This window comes from Nelusetta ayraudi, unplaced genomic scaffold (genome assembly GCF_046127955.1).
Source record: "Nelusetta ayraudi isolate G7.1 ecotype Tasmania unplaced genomic scaffold, CSIRO-AGI_Nayr_v1 ptg000008l, whole genome shotgun sequence".
Classification (NCBI taxonomy): Eukaryota; Metazoa; Chordata; class Actinopteri; order Tetraodontiformes; family Monacanthidae; genus Nelusetta; species Nelusetta ayraudi.
This window is the reverse complement of record NW_027466058.1, coordinates 5,788,669-5,806,402: the sequence shown is the minus strand read 5'-3', so window position 1 is coordinate 5,806,402 and position 17,734 is coordinate 5,788,669. Positions and strand designations below refer to the sequence as shown.

General features: G+C 52.2%; 1 protein-coding gene across 1 annotated transcript; it reads left to right on the top strand.

Moving 5' to 3' along the window:
* The first annotated feature begins 8,410 nt into the window (after positions 1–8,410).
* irf2bp2a (interferon regulatory factor 2 binding protein 2a) lies at positions 8,411–11,184 on the top strand. The gene is made up of 2 exons (XM_076018950.1): positions 8,411–9,618; positions 10,038–11,184. Exons 1-2 carry the CDS (start codon positions 8,784–8,786, stop codon positions 10,751–10,753), a joined length of 1,551 nt encoding a protein of 516 aa, XP_075875065.1. The 5' UTR covers positions 8,411–8,783; the 3' UTR covers positions 10,754–11,184.
* The last annotated feature ends 6,550 nt before the right edge of the window (positions 11,185–17,734 follow it).

The window sequence follows — 17,734 nt, the reverse complement described above, 5'->3', positions numbered from 1 at the left end:
GAAAACAGCGGGACAACAAACCGACGACCGGGTTGTATTTATGTAACACTTGGGACTTGCTATTAGTAGTGCTAACACTATATAAACAACAAACCTGACGGATTTGCATCAAACCAAAAGACTTTTTTTTTTTGCTTCCCAGAAATCAGTGGCGGGCCGTGCATTTCGCACGTAGGCCGTCTTTGATGTCTATTTAGTGCACCCTATATTGATACACCTCATAATATCCTCGATATGACCCTACTGTTTGAACACACTTCACATGTTGCGTCACCTTCATATGGATGAACCAGTCCAGCAAAATTCTGCATTTGAATTGCAATTAAGACACCAAGGCCACTGACGCTGTCTTAAAAATAAAAGGCAATTTTAAGAAATTCCTAGACAATGTTTTAATAAATCCACTAAAAGTACAGTAAGCTTAAACTCTTGTCCAATAAACTGCATTGTCACCAATTCATATGAGACCAACAGGACGGCAATGAAACAAACCATTGAGCACGTTGGCGCGGCTGCTGCACTAATGTGCCACTTTATTTTCGTTATCAATTACCGATGATTCGGCACCTAATCTTACATTCTCCTTCAGCTGTTGTGGGTTCGCCGTGGTGGCAGCCGGATCTGCGGGTTGAGTTCAGTCTGTCAGCTTCTCAGGGCTTATCCAATCTCGGGTCGCGTACGTGTGAAGTTCAGTGTAAAGCTAGCTAGCTAGCTAGCTTTGACATCTACTCCAGATCTGCTATTGCAACGGACGGGCTGAAATATATGATTGGATAAGAACTCCACCGTAATATATACAACAATGGAAGCAGCACAACCGAGTGGATATTATATGACGGGAAAAGAACAGAGTATTGAGAAAGACTTTAGAATCATATTTATGGGGGAAATGTACTTTTCCAAGATTGTTTAGACTGACAGCCCGCCACTGCCAGATAGTTTGTTGTCATTGAGCAGCTCAGCCCAGCCGTCCTCCACCACTTTGAGTTTTTACATGTAAGCAGAGAAAACAACAGGCTAAGCTACGCGACGGTAGCGGGACCATCGGCGCATGAAGTATCTTCATCGTTTAGCGCAATCACCAGCAGTCCCCTGTAAGAAGTCGTATTCCGAAGTTGCCTGTAATTATTACGGGGTCTGCCTTGTCATTAGGAATCAAAATGAAAAGCCAAACGCTGCAGGAAGCGAGTTGTCGCAACACGTGGCTGCGGCTAAAACCTGGGGAACTCGCTCGCTCGCTGCCGCTTCCTATTCCGGCGCCGTCTGCCACGAGGCTTTCAAAGTGGGTGTGAGCCACTCTGCGCCCATGTGCCCTGTGGTTTTAAAGGGGCTTTGTGACACACAGACTTGTTGGCGAGGGAGGGAGGGAGGGAGGGAGGACGGGGGGGAGAGGCAGCACTCATCTCCTGACCTTCACCCGCCTCCCACCGCCGGGCGGGGAGCGGTCCGAGTGTGACGAGCAGCGTTCCCCAGCTGCTCGGGGCCGGCCAGGCCCACAAAAACCGCAGGCGCATAATGAATGCCACACCGTCGTGACAACTTGCACTTTTATGGGAGGGAGGGAGGGCTGGAGAGGGGACGCACTCGCCCGTGATGAAACATCCGTCGTAAAAAAAAAAAAAAAAAAAAGAAAAACTCGAGGCGATCAAAGGGTGGGCAGAGCGGCATGCGAGGAATGGAAGACAGAAAAACCTCGCCTGATTTACGCCCCCCCCCCCCCTTCAAGAAAAAGGGGCCAGTCCCTGTAATTGTGCTCGGGGCTCAAGAGCAGCAAAGGAAGAAGATGAAGACGAAAAATCACTTTCCCAAAACGTGACCGCAGCGCTGAGACTTTTTTTTTTTTTTTTTTTTCCCTTTTGCTTTCTTTCTCTCCGCATGCAATCCACGAAGCGCTTCTCCCCGCCACCGACGTTCAGAGACTTGAGGTTTTCCAATTGGGTCAGAATTTTTTTTTTCTCTTTTTTTTTGGGGGGGGGGGGGGCTATTCTTGGCTCCACCCCCACCTCCCCCGTTCGCTCGCAAGTCATGTCGCTTAGCATTCTGTGCATCACAGAACGCTAAGCCCCTCGCGCTCTCAAGGCAAATGTTACTGGAGGAGCCGCGGCTGCTTTGATCTCTGGCTCCAGTGGCAACACGCTGAAATAAATAAAGGCGTTATAAATATGCATGTTATCTCATATGTTTTTTTGTTTTTTTTTATGTATTATTCACTAAGGTTTTTATGCAACCGTTTGACGAAGATAATATATGCAAAAAGTGGCGAGTGCGAATTGCTTTTGGCGTCTCACCAAACGGCAAAAAAAAAAAAAAAGAAGAAGGGAGGAAGAAGAGAGGCTGCTGCAGCCGTGTGAAGATGATGTCTGCCTGCGAGAATGTGACATTTGAGAGCGGCCGGCTCTGTGACCGTCGAGCCGAGGACGTCGGGAGTCCGTTTAGCAGCTCCGACGAAAAAAAAAGAAAAAAAAAAAAGACAGGTGCTCCTGTTATAAATAATCCTACTTTGGGAAAGTTTTATTTTGGCCCAGAGGGAGAGGGAGGTTATATAACAGATGAAACGCTGCCTTCTTTCCTTTTTGGCTCGGCGAGAAAAATAACAGCTTAAAAATGGAAGCATTGCGAGACGCCGGGGTGTCGTACAGCGAGTCCGAACGTAAAGCGAGGGTAACACACACACACGAACGCAACACGTGGCGCACCGGGCGTCCCTCGGGAATTGGCTGCAGATCGGTCGCAGGGAGTAAAAAGCCAGGTTGTGCAGAAACGAGTTTTACGTGCGCGCGTGAGAATGCAGCCGAATGACATTTTGAACATTTCTTTCCTCCCGAGGCGGAGCGGCTGACGGAGGTGGAACGGCTCCTCGTGCCTCGAACCTCCTTTTAAGGGTGAGCTGCTGCTGCTGCTGCTGCTGCTGCTGCTGCTGCAACACTCACGTTGCTACGAGGCCGCTTGCACAGCACGGCGACTGAGCTGGAACGTGTTGTTTACATCAGCGTGCGGTCGGGGGAGGGGTGTGTGCGTGTGTGTGTGTGTGTGTGTGTGTGTGGTGGAGGGGGTGGGGGTGGGGGTGAGGGTTCCACAGTGGGCGGGAAGTGATGTCAGATAAGCGGCGTGTTTCATTGCAGAAGCGACACCAATATTAACCCCGCTTCAGAACGCGTGCAGAAAAACAAAACAAAAACAAAAATACATTTGCGCCACCCTCTTTATTTTGGACCCTGATTTTGGCTGTGATTATTTTGTCCCGCCCACCCGCCTCCCCCGTCCACAGTGGTCTCCTGACAAGCCGGGCAGATTAAGGGGATATGTTACCGTCTTGTGTGCGTGCGTGCGTGCGCGCGTGCTAAAATGGTTACACATGTGGCACATCTGGGTCCAAGCCTGACTCATTACTCACTTCTTTTTTCTTTTTTTTCTCTTTCCTCCTTCTTCTTCTTCTTCTTCTTCTTCTTCTATGTTCCATTCTCTGCCGCCATGGCAACTGCTGCATGTTTGGCAGTAAGCTATTGAAAGCGGTGGAAAAAGAGAGGGAGGGAGGGAGGGGAGCGGAGGGGAGGGCGAGCGAGCGAGCGAGCCAAGGGAGGCGGCATAAAGGGAGAGTGATGGAAAGAGGGGAGGGGCGGGGGGAGAGAGAGAGAGAGAGCGAGAGGGAGAGAGAGCTCTCAGTAGTTGGCCTACATCCAGTGTAATCATGCCATGGAGCCGAAATGAGGCCTTTGGCAGCACACCAGGTTTCTGAGAACAAAGATGTGAGCTTCTAATGTTGGCGGTGGGGCCTGCTTGGCATCCTCTGCCATTTCCCAGCAGCCCTTGCCTTGGCCGGCCGCCAGCACGTCCCCTCCGCCCCCGCCGAGCGCCCCCCACCCCCTCCGCTCTCCACTGGAACTAGCAAAGAGGATCAGGATAAAGAGAGAGAGAGAGAGAGAGAGAGAGCGAGAGAGAGAGAGAGGGAGAGACTTGTTTTTCACTCGCCTCTTGCTCTCCGGCCCCGATGACATCACCTTTCGCGAGCCTCCAGCCCCGAGATTCCAGCCGCCCAGCACATTTTTTTCCCCCCTCTCCTCTCCTCTCGTCGCCCCTCCACCCCCACACCCACCCCCCCCCCCCCTTTCCGCCGTCGACCCTCCATTTTATTTGAATTCCACCATTTTATACCTACCTCTCGACGGGCTTCTCCTTTTAAAACACCCTCGCTTGTTTTCTTTCTTTTTTTTTGTCGTTTTTCTTTTTTTTTTTTTTTTTTTCTCTCCCCACGAGCGTGCGCTCCGCACGGTGGCTTCCGGGGGCTCGGATCCATTCATAAAACTAAACAAACACAAATAAAAATCAATAGAAACGCATTACCGCGCGGCGCGAGGGGAAGCGGCCAAAATGGAAGATGGATGTATTAACATTATCTCTCCGCGCTGTCGCGGCTGCCGCGCCTGTTGCCGTCCTGCCGGACGTGCGGCTAAAAATAGCACCGCGCGCAGGGGCGGGGGAGGGGTCGAAGGGGGGGTGTAGGAGAGGGTGGGTGGGTGATTGCGGTAGCTGGGGAGCCGTGATAAACGAGATTTATTTCGTACCCCCCCACCCCCCCACACCCCCCTCTCTCTCTTCAAACTTTGCGTTCCCTGCGCTCGCAGTGTCCCGTCGTAACCCTCGCGAGCCGCGTCTGCGCAACATGTCAGAGTCGTGCCAGAGAGGTTATATAACGTCAACGTTGTTTTTGTGCAGGGGGGGGGGGGAGAGAGAGAGAGAGAGAGAGGGAGCAAGAGGGGAAAAACAGCCGGCGCGGAGCTCTCGCTCAGGCACCCAACTTCTGAGCGAATCTGGAATGAATGGCTTCCATGAATAAAAGATTGGCAATATAAAATTTAACAGGCTATGGGAAAAGCAGCGAGAGGCACAGTAACGTCATCTCGTCACACGCCGGGTATTCCCCTGGTCGTCACCTCGCTCTCGCTCTTTATTTAGCTGCATCATGACTCAAACCGTGCGCCTCTCGAAAAACAAAACAAGAAAAAGACGAGCGAGCGAGCGAGCGAGAGAGAGAGACTGGGTTGAAGACGCCGCTGTTGAGTCTGATCCGTCGAGACTCGTGCGAGACGTCCATCAGCCGGGTCACTCTCTGCGGTGGTGGTTTCGCTGCGCACAAACGCTGCGTTCTGCCAACTGGAGCCATCTGTGCACGTCTGGTCTCAGACCTTTTGTTGCCTGGGCCCGTCTGTGCGCGACTCAGCTGTTTTCCCTGCGCCGCCGCATTCTTTTGAATTATTCTGAATTTAGATTCAGAGTCTGGTGGCGGAGCCAGAAATATTTCCATGCGGTGGCCACGGGGTGAGATCAAGACTCTGGTGGCAATATTGTAGATACCTGAAATGACTATATGACTGTTTTTGTTATTCTTACTGTAGCTGTAGTTTTTTTTTGGTATTTATTAAATGTTTTCAGGGTGACCTTATAACAGTCGGCCTGACACCATTCCTATGAACGAGAGGACAGCAAATCTCCACCAATGTTCACGTTGATAATAAACCAATATGTGATATATTGTTAGCCTAATAGCATAGTTGGCTAAGTCATACTTGAATGTTTTTGAAAAACAAGAAAAAACACTTTTTTTTTTTAGCAAGCACATCGGTAAAGTTAGGCAGATATGACAATTTGGCCCAAAAAATGACTTACGAAATATTGAAACCTACATATCTAGCTAGTTCCTTCTGCCCTACAATCAGTGTTAGTGAATTTCAACTGAGTTGCTCACTCAGCCGAAAAAGTTTTTTTTTTTTGCTTCCAGGTTACTGCGGCACGATACGCTTCCATAGGGCGTGAGCAGTTGTGTCACTTTCCATCATGCCTCTGTCGCTCATGTGACGCATCGGGACACACAAGCCAATCAGAAGAGCCGAGATCTCGCACGTACAATGCTGTGTGACGTCACATTGGGAATAAACTATTTTTTGATTATTCAGAAAGGATTAAAAGTCCCTTACTTAAAAAGTCGATTAACAGGCATTTGTTTTTGTATTGCGGTCTATGGGAAAAATGCCTTTTGGGCCTATAGGGTAGCTGCAGTACCTTGAGTGGCCACTGGGGGGAAATAAATCGCAGCGCTGTCAAATTGCCAACTTGATATCGAGTTCTTCCAATACATCCACGCTTGAGTTGCTGTAGTGTAGAAGTGTGAGGCCTTCTTTCAAATCACCCAACTCCCATCGCCCCCCTGATGTGGTGCCCCCCCCTCCCCCTCCCACTGGGCCACCACGTTGCTCCGCCACCGGTTGAGCCTCAGCACGTCGCGCGGCTATTTTCCCTGCGCAAACTCGAGCCGAGTGGAAACTAAACAGGATCAAAGTGCTGAGGCAGCGGCCTCCCGCCGATCTCGGGGAAAGAATTTGTTTATTTGGCCGCGCCAACAGTCATTTCCTCAAACTGCCGTGAAAGCCCCCAACAACACTTCCTCGTGTTGTGCTGCCGCCCGCCCCTGCGAGCGAGCAAAGCAAAGCAGAGCAGAGCAGAGCAGAGCAGAGCAGAGCAGAGCAGCAGGAGTGAAAGCAGGGGATGGGAAAAATGGCGCGGTAGTTTCCAGTAAGGGTAATAACACCGTCGACGCGCCTCTGACTGGCTCTGGCTTCAGGGGAATGTTATTTTGCTCGCTGTGTTAGGGCAGAACTTGTTTTTTTTGTGTGTGTGTGTGTGTGTGTGAGTGCATACGTGCGCGTGTGTGTAAGTGTGCGTGTGTTCACGGAAGCCTTCAGAGATGAGGCTCATGCCGCGGGCAGCGAGCCAACACGCTGCGCCGCCGTCCCGTAGATGGGCGAGGCGGATGAGGGTACGTGACTGAAGAACGTCTCGCTTCCTCTTTCCAACGTCACACGGACTTGCACAAACATATCCTGCTTTGTGTCTGTAGGTTACAGACACATTGCCTCACCCACAGCCCCGCGGGGGCTAAGCCTGAGCTGCAACGAGTTGGAATGAGCCCAGACGAGTGGGAGGAGGAGGAGGAGGAGGTATCCGCAAACTGCTGGGACACTCCTCCGGTTCAAACCTACTCCTTCACTCGCTTCAGGGGAATTTTTTTTTTTCTTTTCTTTTTTCTTTTGGCTGGGGTTTTGCACGACCTGTTCAACGTTCGGCATGAAAGTGAAGTCACCGGTCTTGCTTCACCACTCAGACTTTCCTTTTCTTTCTTTCGCTTTTTTGTTCACCGTTTTTTTTTTTTTTTTCTTCTTCTTCAAATTACTAAGAGTCTGAATGGATGATTCATGCGTGTGCAATTTCATTAAAGGGTGGCATATCTGGACAGCTGTCTCCACTCACCGCAATAGAATTTTTATTTTTCAAAAAAAAAAAAAAAAAAATGTGGGCAGAGCTCCCCCCCCTCCCCCCCATCCATTCAAGTCTACGACACACTGGCTGGAAATCCCCACCTCATGACAGAGCTTCCTGGTTACTGGCTAATGCAGCAGGCGCCTCTCTCTCTCTCTCTCTCTCTCTCTCTCTTTTCACAAGTCAGGAAAATGTGATGAGCCGTGTTTGTAATATGATGCAAAAAAAAAAAAGAAAAGAGAGAGAGAGAGAGAGAGAGAGAGAGAGAGAGAGAGAGAGGCTGCACCGAAAGAATCAAACCGCAGACAGCCATGACAAATGTTTCAAATTCAAATTCCTTTCAACGCTGCTGCTTTTAAACTATTAATGCACGTGTAGTGAATCGAAAGCACACACGCGTGCACTTGTTGTTGCCCGAGTCAAAAACCCTAAAGAAAGCAGCAGAGTTGTTTTTTTTTTTGTTTTTTTTTCCCCTTCCGAAAAAAGGCTCGACCCACCTCATTCAGTGCACGGCAGCGGCAGCAGCAGCAGCAGCAGCGGCGGCGGTAGTAGTAGCAGCAGCAGCAGCAGCAGCAGCAGCAGCAGCAGCTAGTGGCGTCGCGGCGCTGTGCATTGAGAAAAACAAGCTGCTGCGGCAGCAGCGAGCGGATAAAGCCGAATTTAGGACAAAGCAGCAGCAGCAGAATCAGCGGCGGCGGCAGCAGCAGCGAGGAGAGACGCCGGAGTATGTTTTGATTCCGGTTTGATCTGCGGCGATTAGTCTCCCTTTATGAATTCCATGCAACAACAACAACAACAACAAAAAAAATCTGAATTAATTTCGTGAACGCTGACATCGGCGAATCCGACCTTCCTTTTATACCCATTTTGTCGCGGGGCTTACGGTGATAATAATAATAATAATAATAGGACGTGTGCTGCTGCGGGTTCTTCCCTTCGGTCAGGAAGGCGGCGGCGGCGAAGCTGATCTTCGGCGTAGCTTCTTTTTTTTTTGGCACGGCTTTAAATGATTAAAGTGGAAATAAAAATAAAACCCCGCCGCTCGTCGGTGACAAGAGAGAGAGACTGCAGCAAACCTGGAGGGGGTGTGTGTGTGAGGGAGGGAGGGGGTCTGTCGAAGAAATCAAGTCAATAGAAACTGAAGTGGAAGCAGGCGACGTGGTGACGTCACTGCTCCACATTGAGCCAGTAGTAGAGAGTCAGCGGAGATAGATAGAGGAGGACGCCGTAGTAAAGTACACACCGACATGAACTTCTCCCTCTAAAACTTCTGCGTCGTCGCCGCCGAGAGTCGGAGGAAGACCGCTTCGCGTGTGCGTGTGTTTTTTTTTCCTTCCATCCACGGGAACTTGCTCTTTTATTGGCTTTTTTTTTTTTTTTTTTTTTTTTGAAAGGAAGCTTCGACGGAAAAAGCGGGAGAATAAGACACATTTTGGGGTTTCTCTTTTCCGGGAGGGTCGACGACGAGCGCCATGTCGTCCGCAGCGGTCGCTGCTTCTTCCAGGCGGCAGTCGTGCTATTTGTGCGACTTGCCCCGCATGCCGTGGGCCATGATCTGGGATTTTACCGAGCCCGTGTGCCGGGGATGTGTCAACTACGAGGGAGCCGACCGCATCGAGTTCGTCATCGAGACGGCGCGGCAGCTCAAGAGGGCTCACGGCTTCCAGGAGGGCAGGTCCGGCGGCCAGGGCAAGTCGCAGCTCTCCGGGAAGGAGATCCAGGCCATCAACCACGCGGCCGCGGGGGACCCGGGCTCCCGGCCGCCGCAGCCGCTGGACCGCTACCCGCTCTCGTCCGACCGGCCGCCCCGGCTGGGTCCCGAGTACCAGTCCAGCAGGCAGGCGAACGGCATCCCCGTCCCCAATGGATTTCCTAAGCCCGACGAGCCCCCCGAGTTGAACCGACAGAGCCCCAACCCGCGCAGGAATAACACGGTGCCCCCGAATCTAGTGCCTTTGAACGGGAACCTGGCCCCGGTGCACGCCGTCAACGGCAGACCGGGCCAGATGGGGCTTCCCCCCGCGCTGGCCGCCGGCAGCCCCGCCGACCTCGGCGTCAAGAGACCCGCCTCGGTGTCGAGCTCCGAGCACGAGCGTGAGGCGAAGGAGAAGCACAGACCGGACAGCCTCACGCCGGAGATCTCCGAGAGCCACAAGAACCGAGCCGAAGCCGAGTGGATGGGCAAGGGCAAGACGGTGAGGGACCTGATGGCGCTGCACACGTTCGACAACAGGTTCAAGAAGGACCATGCGGCCATGCAACAAAGGGTGATGGGATACGAGAGCAGCGCCACGGCGTCCAAGTCAGGTGAGCAGCCAGTGGGCTTCCGTTTTATTTTGAAAAATGAAAACAAAAAAAATGCATTCATGTTTGTGTGTGTGTGTGTTTGTTTTTTTTGTTGTTGTTGCTCGTTTTGTTTTTCGTAATTTGTGTTCACCACTTCAGGAATGTGCTGACGATAATGAAAGCGCTCATAGTGCTCTACTACCTCGCTGTTCAGTTTGTGGAAGTGTTTATTTTAGACTGCCTCTTTGTTTTTCGTGTCATTGTTCTGCGCGCCGTGATGTGATGCAGCATGGCTCTGGCAAAAAAGGAATAGGAAGGGGGGGTGGAGGTGGGGGGGTGGTGGTGGAAAAAAAAAATTCTGTTATTGTTGCTGCTGTGCTGCTGCTGGTCTGGGCTGTGCAACTCATCTGTCGCGCTTTAACCCTTTCCCCACCCTCCAGACAGAGGAAAACACCCCCGCAACATGAAGAGGAAAGCGTCCCCCGAGCCCGAGGGAGAGGGCACGGCGGCCAAGCTCAACGGCGAGGGCCAGCAGTGGCTGCAGCCGCCCACCGACGGACTCAAAATGCCTCCGGTCCCCCCGCCGAGCTTCGCCTCGCCCCCCTCCACCATCTCCCCCCACTCGCGCACCACCCCTCCAGAAGCGGCCCAGAACGGCCAGTCGCCCATGGCGGCGCTCATCATGGCGGCGGACAACGCCGGCGGCAACAGCTCCCCCAAGGATGCCAACCAGGTCCACTCCACCACCAGGAGGAACAGCAGCAGCCCGCTGTCGCCCTCCATGAGCCAGAGGAGGCTGGCGCAGAGGGACGCGTCCGGCGCCGGCACCCCCCACGTGCCGGGCATGGACCAGGTGCACCCCCAGAGCATTCCGGACTCCTCGGTGCCGGGCAGCATACCGTTGTGCTGCACGCTGTGCCACGAGCGCCTGGAGGACACGCACTTTGTCCAGTGCCCGTCGGTGCCCTCGCACAAGTTCTGCTTCCCGTGTTCGAGGGAGAGCATAAAGCAGCAGGGTGCCACGGGCGAGGTGTACTGTCCCAGCGGGGAGAAGTGCCCCCTGGTCGGCTCGAACGTACCGTGGGCTTTCATGCAGGGGGAGATCGCCACCATCCTCGCGGGGGACGTCAAAGTAAAAAAGGAGAGGGACCCTTGATTTTGTCCGGCGCACGTCTCCGGGGGAGGAGGGGGAAGCGGAAATATGAGTATAAATATATAAATATCACATACATACCATTCAAACAAAAACTAACAGACTTGTACATATTGGACCCAAGGGAAGAGTATACTTCGTAAAAACATGGTTGTATAATTTTTGATTTTTGAATACATTGTGTTTCTATATTTTTGAAGATAAAAGGTATGTACTCATTATAATGGACTACGTTCCTCTTTGTTGATGTTTAACAGAATTCTTGATGTACTTCTAGGTCTGGTGGCAGTTCCTGTTTAACGTAGAATGTGACTAATGCTACTCTACGAGCACTTGGCAGAAAAAAACTGAAATGCTTTTAGCTGTACTTGTATGCACTTGTTTAAAAAAAAAAAAAAAAAAATTGCCAAATACAATTTCTGATCTTGTATGAACCCGACTGTCTGAGCTTGCTTCATTCGAGTGCCTGCCGCGGCGAGCGCAGCACTGTGGTCAGATGAGGAGACGGGGGTTTGGGGTGGGGGAGGGGAGGTGGTGGTGGTGAGGGACGGCGGGGTGAGGGGGTTTGGGGGAGGGGGGAGGTGAGGGGGGGCTCAGATACAACGGCTTGTTGTGACGGCTCGGGGAGACTTTTGATTTACGCTGCACAACGCGAACAGGCTGCTGCTGCTGCCGCTGCTGCCACTGCTGCTGCTGCTGCTGCGGCAGCGTCCTCAACACAACAATGCCTTCCAGTCGTCCGTCCGTCCGTTCATTTATTTATTTATTTCCCCCCCATGTGGTTCCTTCACGGGCAGCGGAAAAACACAGGCGCGCCGTCCTCGCCGCGTGCATGGCTGCGGACTGATTGCGGCGCCCTGAAATAGGTGCCAAGTCATGTTCAGTCAGCTGAATTCTGTCGAGTCAGTAATGTGAGAACGTGCACAATTGCCAGCATCATACCTTGCAGTGTGCGCGTGTTGTGTAACCCCCAAATTAGGAGTTTGGCTAAATTTAACCTCGCTGAGAGGGAGAGAGCGAGAGAAAAAAAAACATCCCCGGTCTTTTCGAGCGGCTGCCTCTTTTTTTTTTTTTTTTTTTGTTCAGATCTGGAAACAAATCTGCGTTTTTCGGCTACTTTTGAGCTGGGCAGAGCATCGCAGCAGCTACTTCTACTTAAATTTCGGCATTTATTTCGCGTTTTTTAGACGAAAGCTGAACCGCATGCTCCGCCGACCAGACTGTCACATGACCTCGCCACACGACGGGGGCCACATTTCTACTGGGGTATGCAGCAGCGGCAATGTGAGCCTCCGGAGGGACCAGTAACGCTGCTGATACTTCTACCTACCTACCTACCTACCAACCCCCCCCCCCCACACACACACACACACCCCACCCTGGGGCTGCATCTCCTCGCAGGCGAATGCAGTTGTTGCAGATTCATATCGGTGGCAGGGAGGGCAGCCGGGCTCGCTGCCACCGAGCGCCGCAGCCGTGAGAGAGAAACGCTCTCTCCCAGACAAAAGAATCGCGGCTCCCCTGCAGCCGCCGCTGCACCGAAGGGGGCCGAGCCGAGATTAATATCTAGCAGAGCGAGTCGTGGGGGGGGGGACTCGGTGTAGTCGTGGGCGGTTGCGTAATTATTTCCGACATAATCTGCTTCCTGCTCATGTTTTGTTGATCTTTCCGTGCAGAACTGAGGGGTCTTTTTTTTTTTTTTTTCCTTTTTTAATAATTCAATGCCCTGAGAGGGTCCTGGGATGCTGCTCCATTGTGTTTCAGCCCGCTTGCTGGATCTGTGCACAGAGTGGGGGCGGGTTTAGCGGCCTCGACGGCGCCGGCCGGCCGCTTTGAAGGTATTCCGATAGGTGTGAACGCTCACCGCGCGCTTTAATAATCTGTGTTGCAGCACTCGTCAGCTGATTGATTGATAATCCCAAATGAAAAGCGCTTAGCCGCCCGCTGTTTGGCCGAACGGCAAGGACCATTACCCCCCCCACCCCCCTTTGTTTACACGCGACCAAAATAAAGAGAGCCAGATTGTTCTGAATAGCATTTTTTTTTTTTTGTTTGTCCGGCTCTTCCTTTATTTATTGTGACTGGCTGTAACCTTTCTCGTTGACACACTCTCTGGCCGGACAGCTGTTTGTTTTTGGCCCTCTTCCGTTGCACGGAAAACTATCTTATCAGTTGGACTTTAAACGCTGGCCATAGTTGACTGACTTGACTAACCGCACTGTGCTCACCGCTGGCAACCGACGTCACGGGTGGTTCTTTTCATTCCGCCTGGCGACGGGTCAGCGCGTTTTCAAAGAGATCCAGGTGGCCCCCGGAAAGAGACACAAAAGAACGCCGCTCTTGTCACACAGCCACGATTTATGGCGGCAGGGACCCGGTACCTGTTTGTTGAGCGGCGACTAAAATAGCCCAGGCGCCGTATCTAACACGGCGATAATGTGTCCCTGGAAGCGGCTCTGTCGCACCGCAATGCTCCGCCGTTGCGTAGTTACCGGCGAGATGGGCGCGCAGCAGATGCTCCAGCGCAGCCGTTCAATTTATTTATTTTTTTTATGCATGCGGAACAGGGGGAAATGTTCCGGCTGGATTTTTTTTTTTTATGTAAACAGGCGACGACGACGACATTTGCAAGGTCACACAGAGTTGATGGCACCGAGCACACCTTTTTTTTTCTTTCGTTCTACATCGGTTTGTGTTTCTGTTTTTTTTTTCTTTCCTTCTCCCCCCGCCTGTTTACACTACTACTCCGGTAAAACCTCTCCTCCTCTCCCTGTATAATCATGCGAGAGCCAATTGCGGTTAATGACTCACAGACTCTTCGTTTTGTTTACTTGTCAGAAGCCTCCAGGAGTTTTAATGTTTAAACTCCTGCTCATGAGACAAACATTGTTTGACTTTGATGTGCTCCTGCCCCGCAGTTGTGTGGCCCTTTCTTTCTTCCTTTCTTTCGTTTTTTTAAGAAGTAGTAGAAGAAGAAGAAGCCTCGTAAGATGTTTCGTCTGAGGCTCAGCCAGGAAGTTCAGGTGGAACTGATATGTCCTCAGGCAAAGATTAATTTTCGACTCTTCCCTCCGCCCGCCCGCCCTCGCAGAGCTTTGTTGCCGTTTTTTTTTCGCTCGACGCAACATCAAGGGTTTATTTTTTTCGCGCGCAGTCATGCCGTTTACGAGGGCCCGGTGGGGAAGCGGGGGAAACGTCGCCTCGGCCTCGATATTCTTTATCAGCGTGTTGCAACACGGCGCCTTATCGCTGGTCATAACATCCCTCATTGGCTGCCTGATTGATTTCACTTGACGCGCTCTTGCTAATCAAGCGGAGTGAGGGCACTAGCAGACAGGTGAAGGAGCCTCCCCCTTTTAATGTTTAGCTAAAAGTGGGGGCTGGTACACACACATGCACGCACGCACGCACAGACACACACAAAGTCATTGTTGGCGTGATGGTAAAGCCGTAACTGGGTTGGTCAGAGTTCATATTTATTGTTCTTGGAGCCTGCAGTGCGTTCTGCTCTTCCCTAAAACCCGTGCAGGTTTTTTTTGTTGTTTTCTTATGTTTTCCACGTGACCTGATTGGACACGGAATTTGGTAGCCACTGTGCAATTTGCCCAAGATAGAGCCGAGAAACATGAGCAGAGTCTGCTGCTGCTGCTGCGGCTGCTGCTGCGGCGAGCGCTTTAAATTGGAATCCGTAGGCAGTTTGTTGCGCATTTCAGCGTTGAATCGGCTCCAGCTCGGTGGGCGGAGGAGGGACGGGACGGGAAGGGAAGGCATGCGAGCGAGGGAACCGGCGACAGCGCGCCCGTGTTGGCCAGCTGTTTCGCTAATGAAGCTATGTTTAGCACAATAAATCAAAAAAGGCACGCTCGTGCCGCCATAATCCCCCTGAAAGCCAGCGGAGAGACAGGAGAATCTGGACCGCGTTTCTCCGCTCCCGGTGCGACTGATCTGCGCGGGTTAATTTTAGAAACCTGTCAGGGAAAACAAGGTCACGGCAAACGCTGTATCGAGGACACGCTCGGATATCTGCCTCTTTTTCTTCCTCATCAATCAAAGTTTCCCTTTGGAGTCGCTCTCTGGCTCCCTGGCGAGACCAGTAATGACGGCTTCTCGTCTCTGCGCCGGGGGTGGGAGGGGGTGAGGGCGGCTGGGGTGGGGAGGGGGGAAGAAGCCGGAGCTACAACCGGCAATTAGGAGGAGCGCGGCTGAATCCGCAGGATGTGTAAAATTTCCCCCCTCTGATTGTTGGCTGAGCACAAAGAGGAGGGAGGGGATTCACGTGCGACCGCTCGGGCCTGTTTGCCGTGAAGTTCCTGCGAAGTTAAGACGATTATAACGCAGAGTGCCAAAATTTATAGTCTTGAAATTGTGGGACCGAGGCTGAAGTTCATTGAGTTTGACTCGCCGTCGCCACTGATAGTTTCTGTGCTGCGTTTTTACCCAAACATGTAACATGGATACCTCGAAGACAAGTCCAGGACATTGCAGGGTATTCCTTTTAACCCGTGTCCCTCTGCACCACTTTGGCCGTCCGCCGTTGCCGCGTTTCTCTTCGCCTGCGCCCCCTTTTCACTTCCTGAGACTCGTGTTCCAAATTTTCTCGCCATCCAAGCGCGTCCTACGTCTACAGCTCTTTAATCCCGCCGTTTCTTCCTCCCTGATTGGCGGTTACGCTCACGCTCACAATATCCCCCCGTATTCCTTCCTCCTGCCGCGCGGCGTTGCCACGAATTAAGTCTGTGAAATGGAAATGAGGTCTCTCTCTCTCTCAGCCTGCCTCTCTCTCTCCAGACATCAAAACGAGGCTATGCCTCCAATGTTTTTCTCAGATCTTGGAGTGCCGCCAAATCTTATAAGTGGAGCGGAGAGAGAGAGAGGGAAGAAGGGAGGGAGAAAGAGAGGTGGAGGAAGAGATTGAGCCGAGCGCAGAGGAAGGAGGGGGAAGTCGGGGGTTGCAGGACGGGGAGAACGAAAAGATGAAAGGGACGACGATGAAAAAGGGAACAAGGGATCGAGGCAACGCCAAAAAAACGGGGACAAAGCGTGGGACTGATCCAAGAGCATTGCCGCTCTCTCTCTCTCTCTCTCTCTCTCTCTCTGTATTATAGCCGAGCCCAGCACAATCCCTCATTTTTCTGCTGAGCAACTACTCCTTGCTCCAGGCTCGGAATCAGCTGATAAGACGGCACGCCGCTACTGTGCCAAATACAAAGTGGAAGGCGCAGAGCGAGGCGAGCACTATCTCCTGCCATCAGGAACATTCGCTGCACTGAAAGAAAAATAGTGCCCAGCAATACCGGGGACTCTTCTTGTATGCGCCGGAAAAAGAACACCTACGGATTTTGGCAGCCAGAAATCCGTTTTTATTTCCGTCAAACAAAAAAAAAATCAAGAGTGCCCCTTCTGAATCTTCCCCTTTCCGCCCCCCCTTCATGTACGCAGGGTATTTCGAGTCTCTGGGCGGGGCGTGCCAGTCACAGTAGTAAGATGCCTGCCGCCGCCTTTGACACGCGGCGCTAAAGTTAGCCCTGGCTGTCAATAGGAACCCGTGCTAAAAGTAAACACACGAGCCGCTAGCGGAGGCTTTTCGCTCTGGAAGGATCTGCAGGCCGGGCACGCTGACCTCTCGCAAGTGACAGCCAGAGAGCCGCGAGCGCACGGCCGTCAGTCTGCACCGTGTGTAAACTGACAAACAGCCAAGGTTTTTTTGTGCCGACTAGCCAACCGCTGCGGCCTCCCTTTTGCGCACGGGCGGCTAACTGAAGCGGCTAGCCTGGGCAACTGTCTTCGCGGAGGCCTGTGGAATTTGAGTGGTGCGTGTGTGTTACAACTGATGGAGGAGGTGGGGGGCTCGGCGGGTGGCAGGTGACTCTTGTCTTTTTCACCTCCCCCACCCCGAGGCGCTTTGTTTAGTCAGCTGAGAGTACAGATTCAAGCGGATGAGATGGCTAGCGCGGGCCATCTGTGCGCCGACGACGACAACAAGCCCATGTAGGGAAGCCTAGAAGGTGGCTGACGTCACTTCACTGAGTGGAAGCAGCAGAGCGTTGCAACAAAAAAATCATGTTTGGTTGCTCGGGGAACATCCGCGGCGACCTGTCGTCAAACGTTGTCGTTTTCTGCCTCGGCCTGATAACTGCGGATGGTCCGACCCGTGGCTTAATTTCTGGGTGTGTCAGCAGGTCTGAAGCAAGGCATTGTGGGACACCCTTGTCCTCCAGTGGTTCTGTTCTTTGCTCGCTCAGCCACAAGTCTCGGTCGGTCGCGGGCAATTATCGCAAGTTCAAGCCAGGACATAGCGCAGCGTCTGCATGCAACGAAATCACGCCCTTCCACCAAAACCACATAGTTAAACTTTTTTTTTTTATGTGCAGCCACTTAGAAATAAACAAAATAGCAGAGGGAGGAGGAAAAGAAATATCTTTGGAACAACTTTTCTTGTGCTGGATGAATCCTGAATTCCTTCGGTATCCCCCTGTTTAAAGAAAACGTGAAAGATTTGTCGTTTTCACCAGATAACTGCAACATAACTGCAACTATGAAATAGTCCGCCAGCTTCTGCCTGTATCTGGGAATGTGACGTGTGCGCTCGCCAGCACACAAGCGGACAAAGACCAATACAGAAGCGAGAAAAAAAAACAACCCTTGCTTCCTTTTGTGCGTTACATAACCGAGAGTGGGAGCTGTTCTCCTCCCCGAGTGCTAATGTTGTTGTCAATCAAGGCTCGCAGTGGCAGTGGCAGCCATCTCTGCAGAGGCAGGCAGGAGAAAGTGCCCCCCCCCTCCCTCCATCCTGCTCCCCCACCCCCACTCAAAATGTTCCGTTCTCCTACTTTTTTCACCTCCACCTCTCCTTCCTACTTGATAGAATACTGTTTTTCTGCTGATGTGTTTACGTTGTCTCCGGGCCATGGAACATTTGAGTCTGAGTTAAGGAGCGGGAGGTGGCTGGGGTAGGGAGGGAGGGAGGGGGGGGGGTTCGGGTCG

Excerpts from the sequence above, each read along its gene's own strand:
- irf2bp2a (XM_076018950.1), top strand. The coding sequence starts at position 8,784 with ATGTCGTCCGCAGCGGTCGCTGCTTCTTCCAGGCGGCAGTCGTGCTAT. Across the intron at positions 9,619-10,037 it reads CGCCACGGCGTCCAAGTCAG|ACAGAGGAAAACACCCCCGC; the intron begins GTGAGCAGCCAG and ends CCCACCCTCCAG.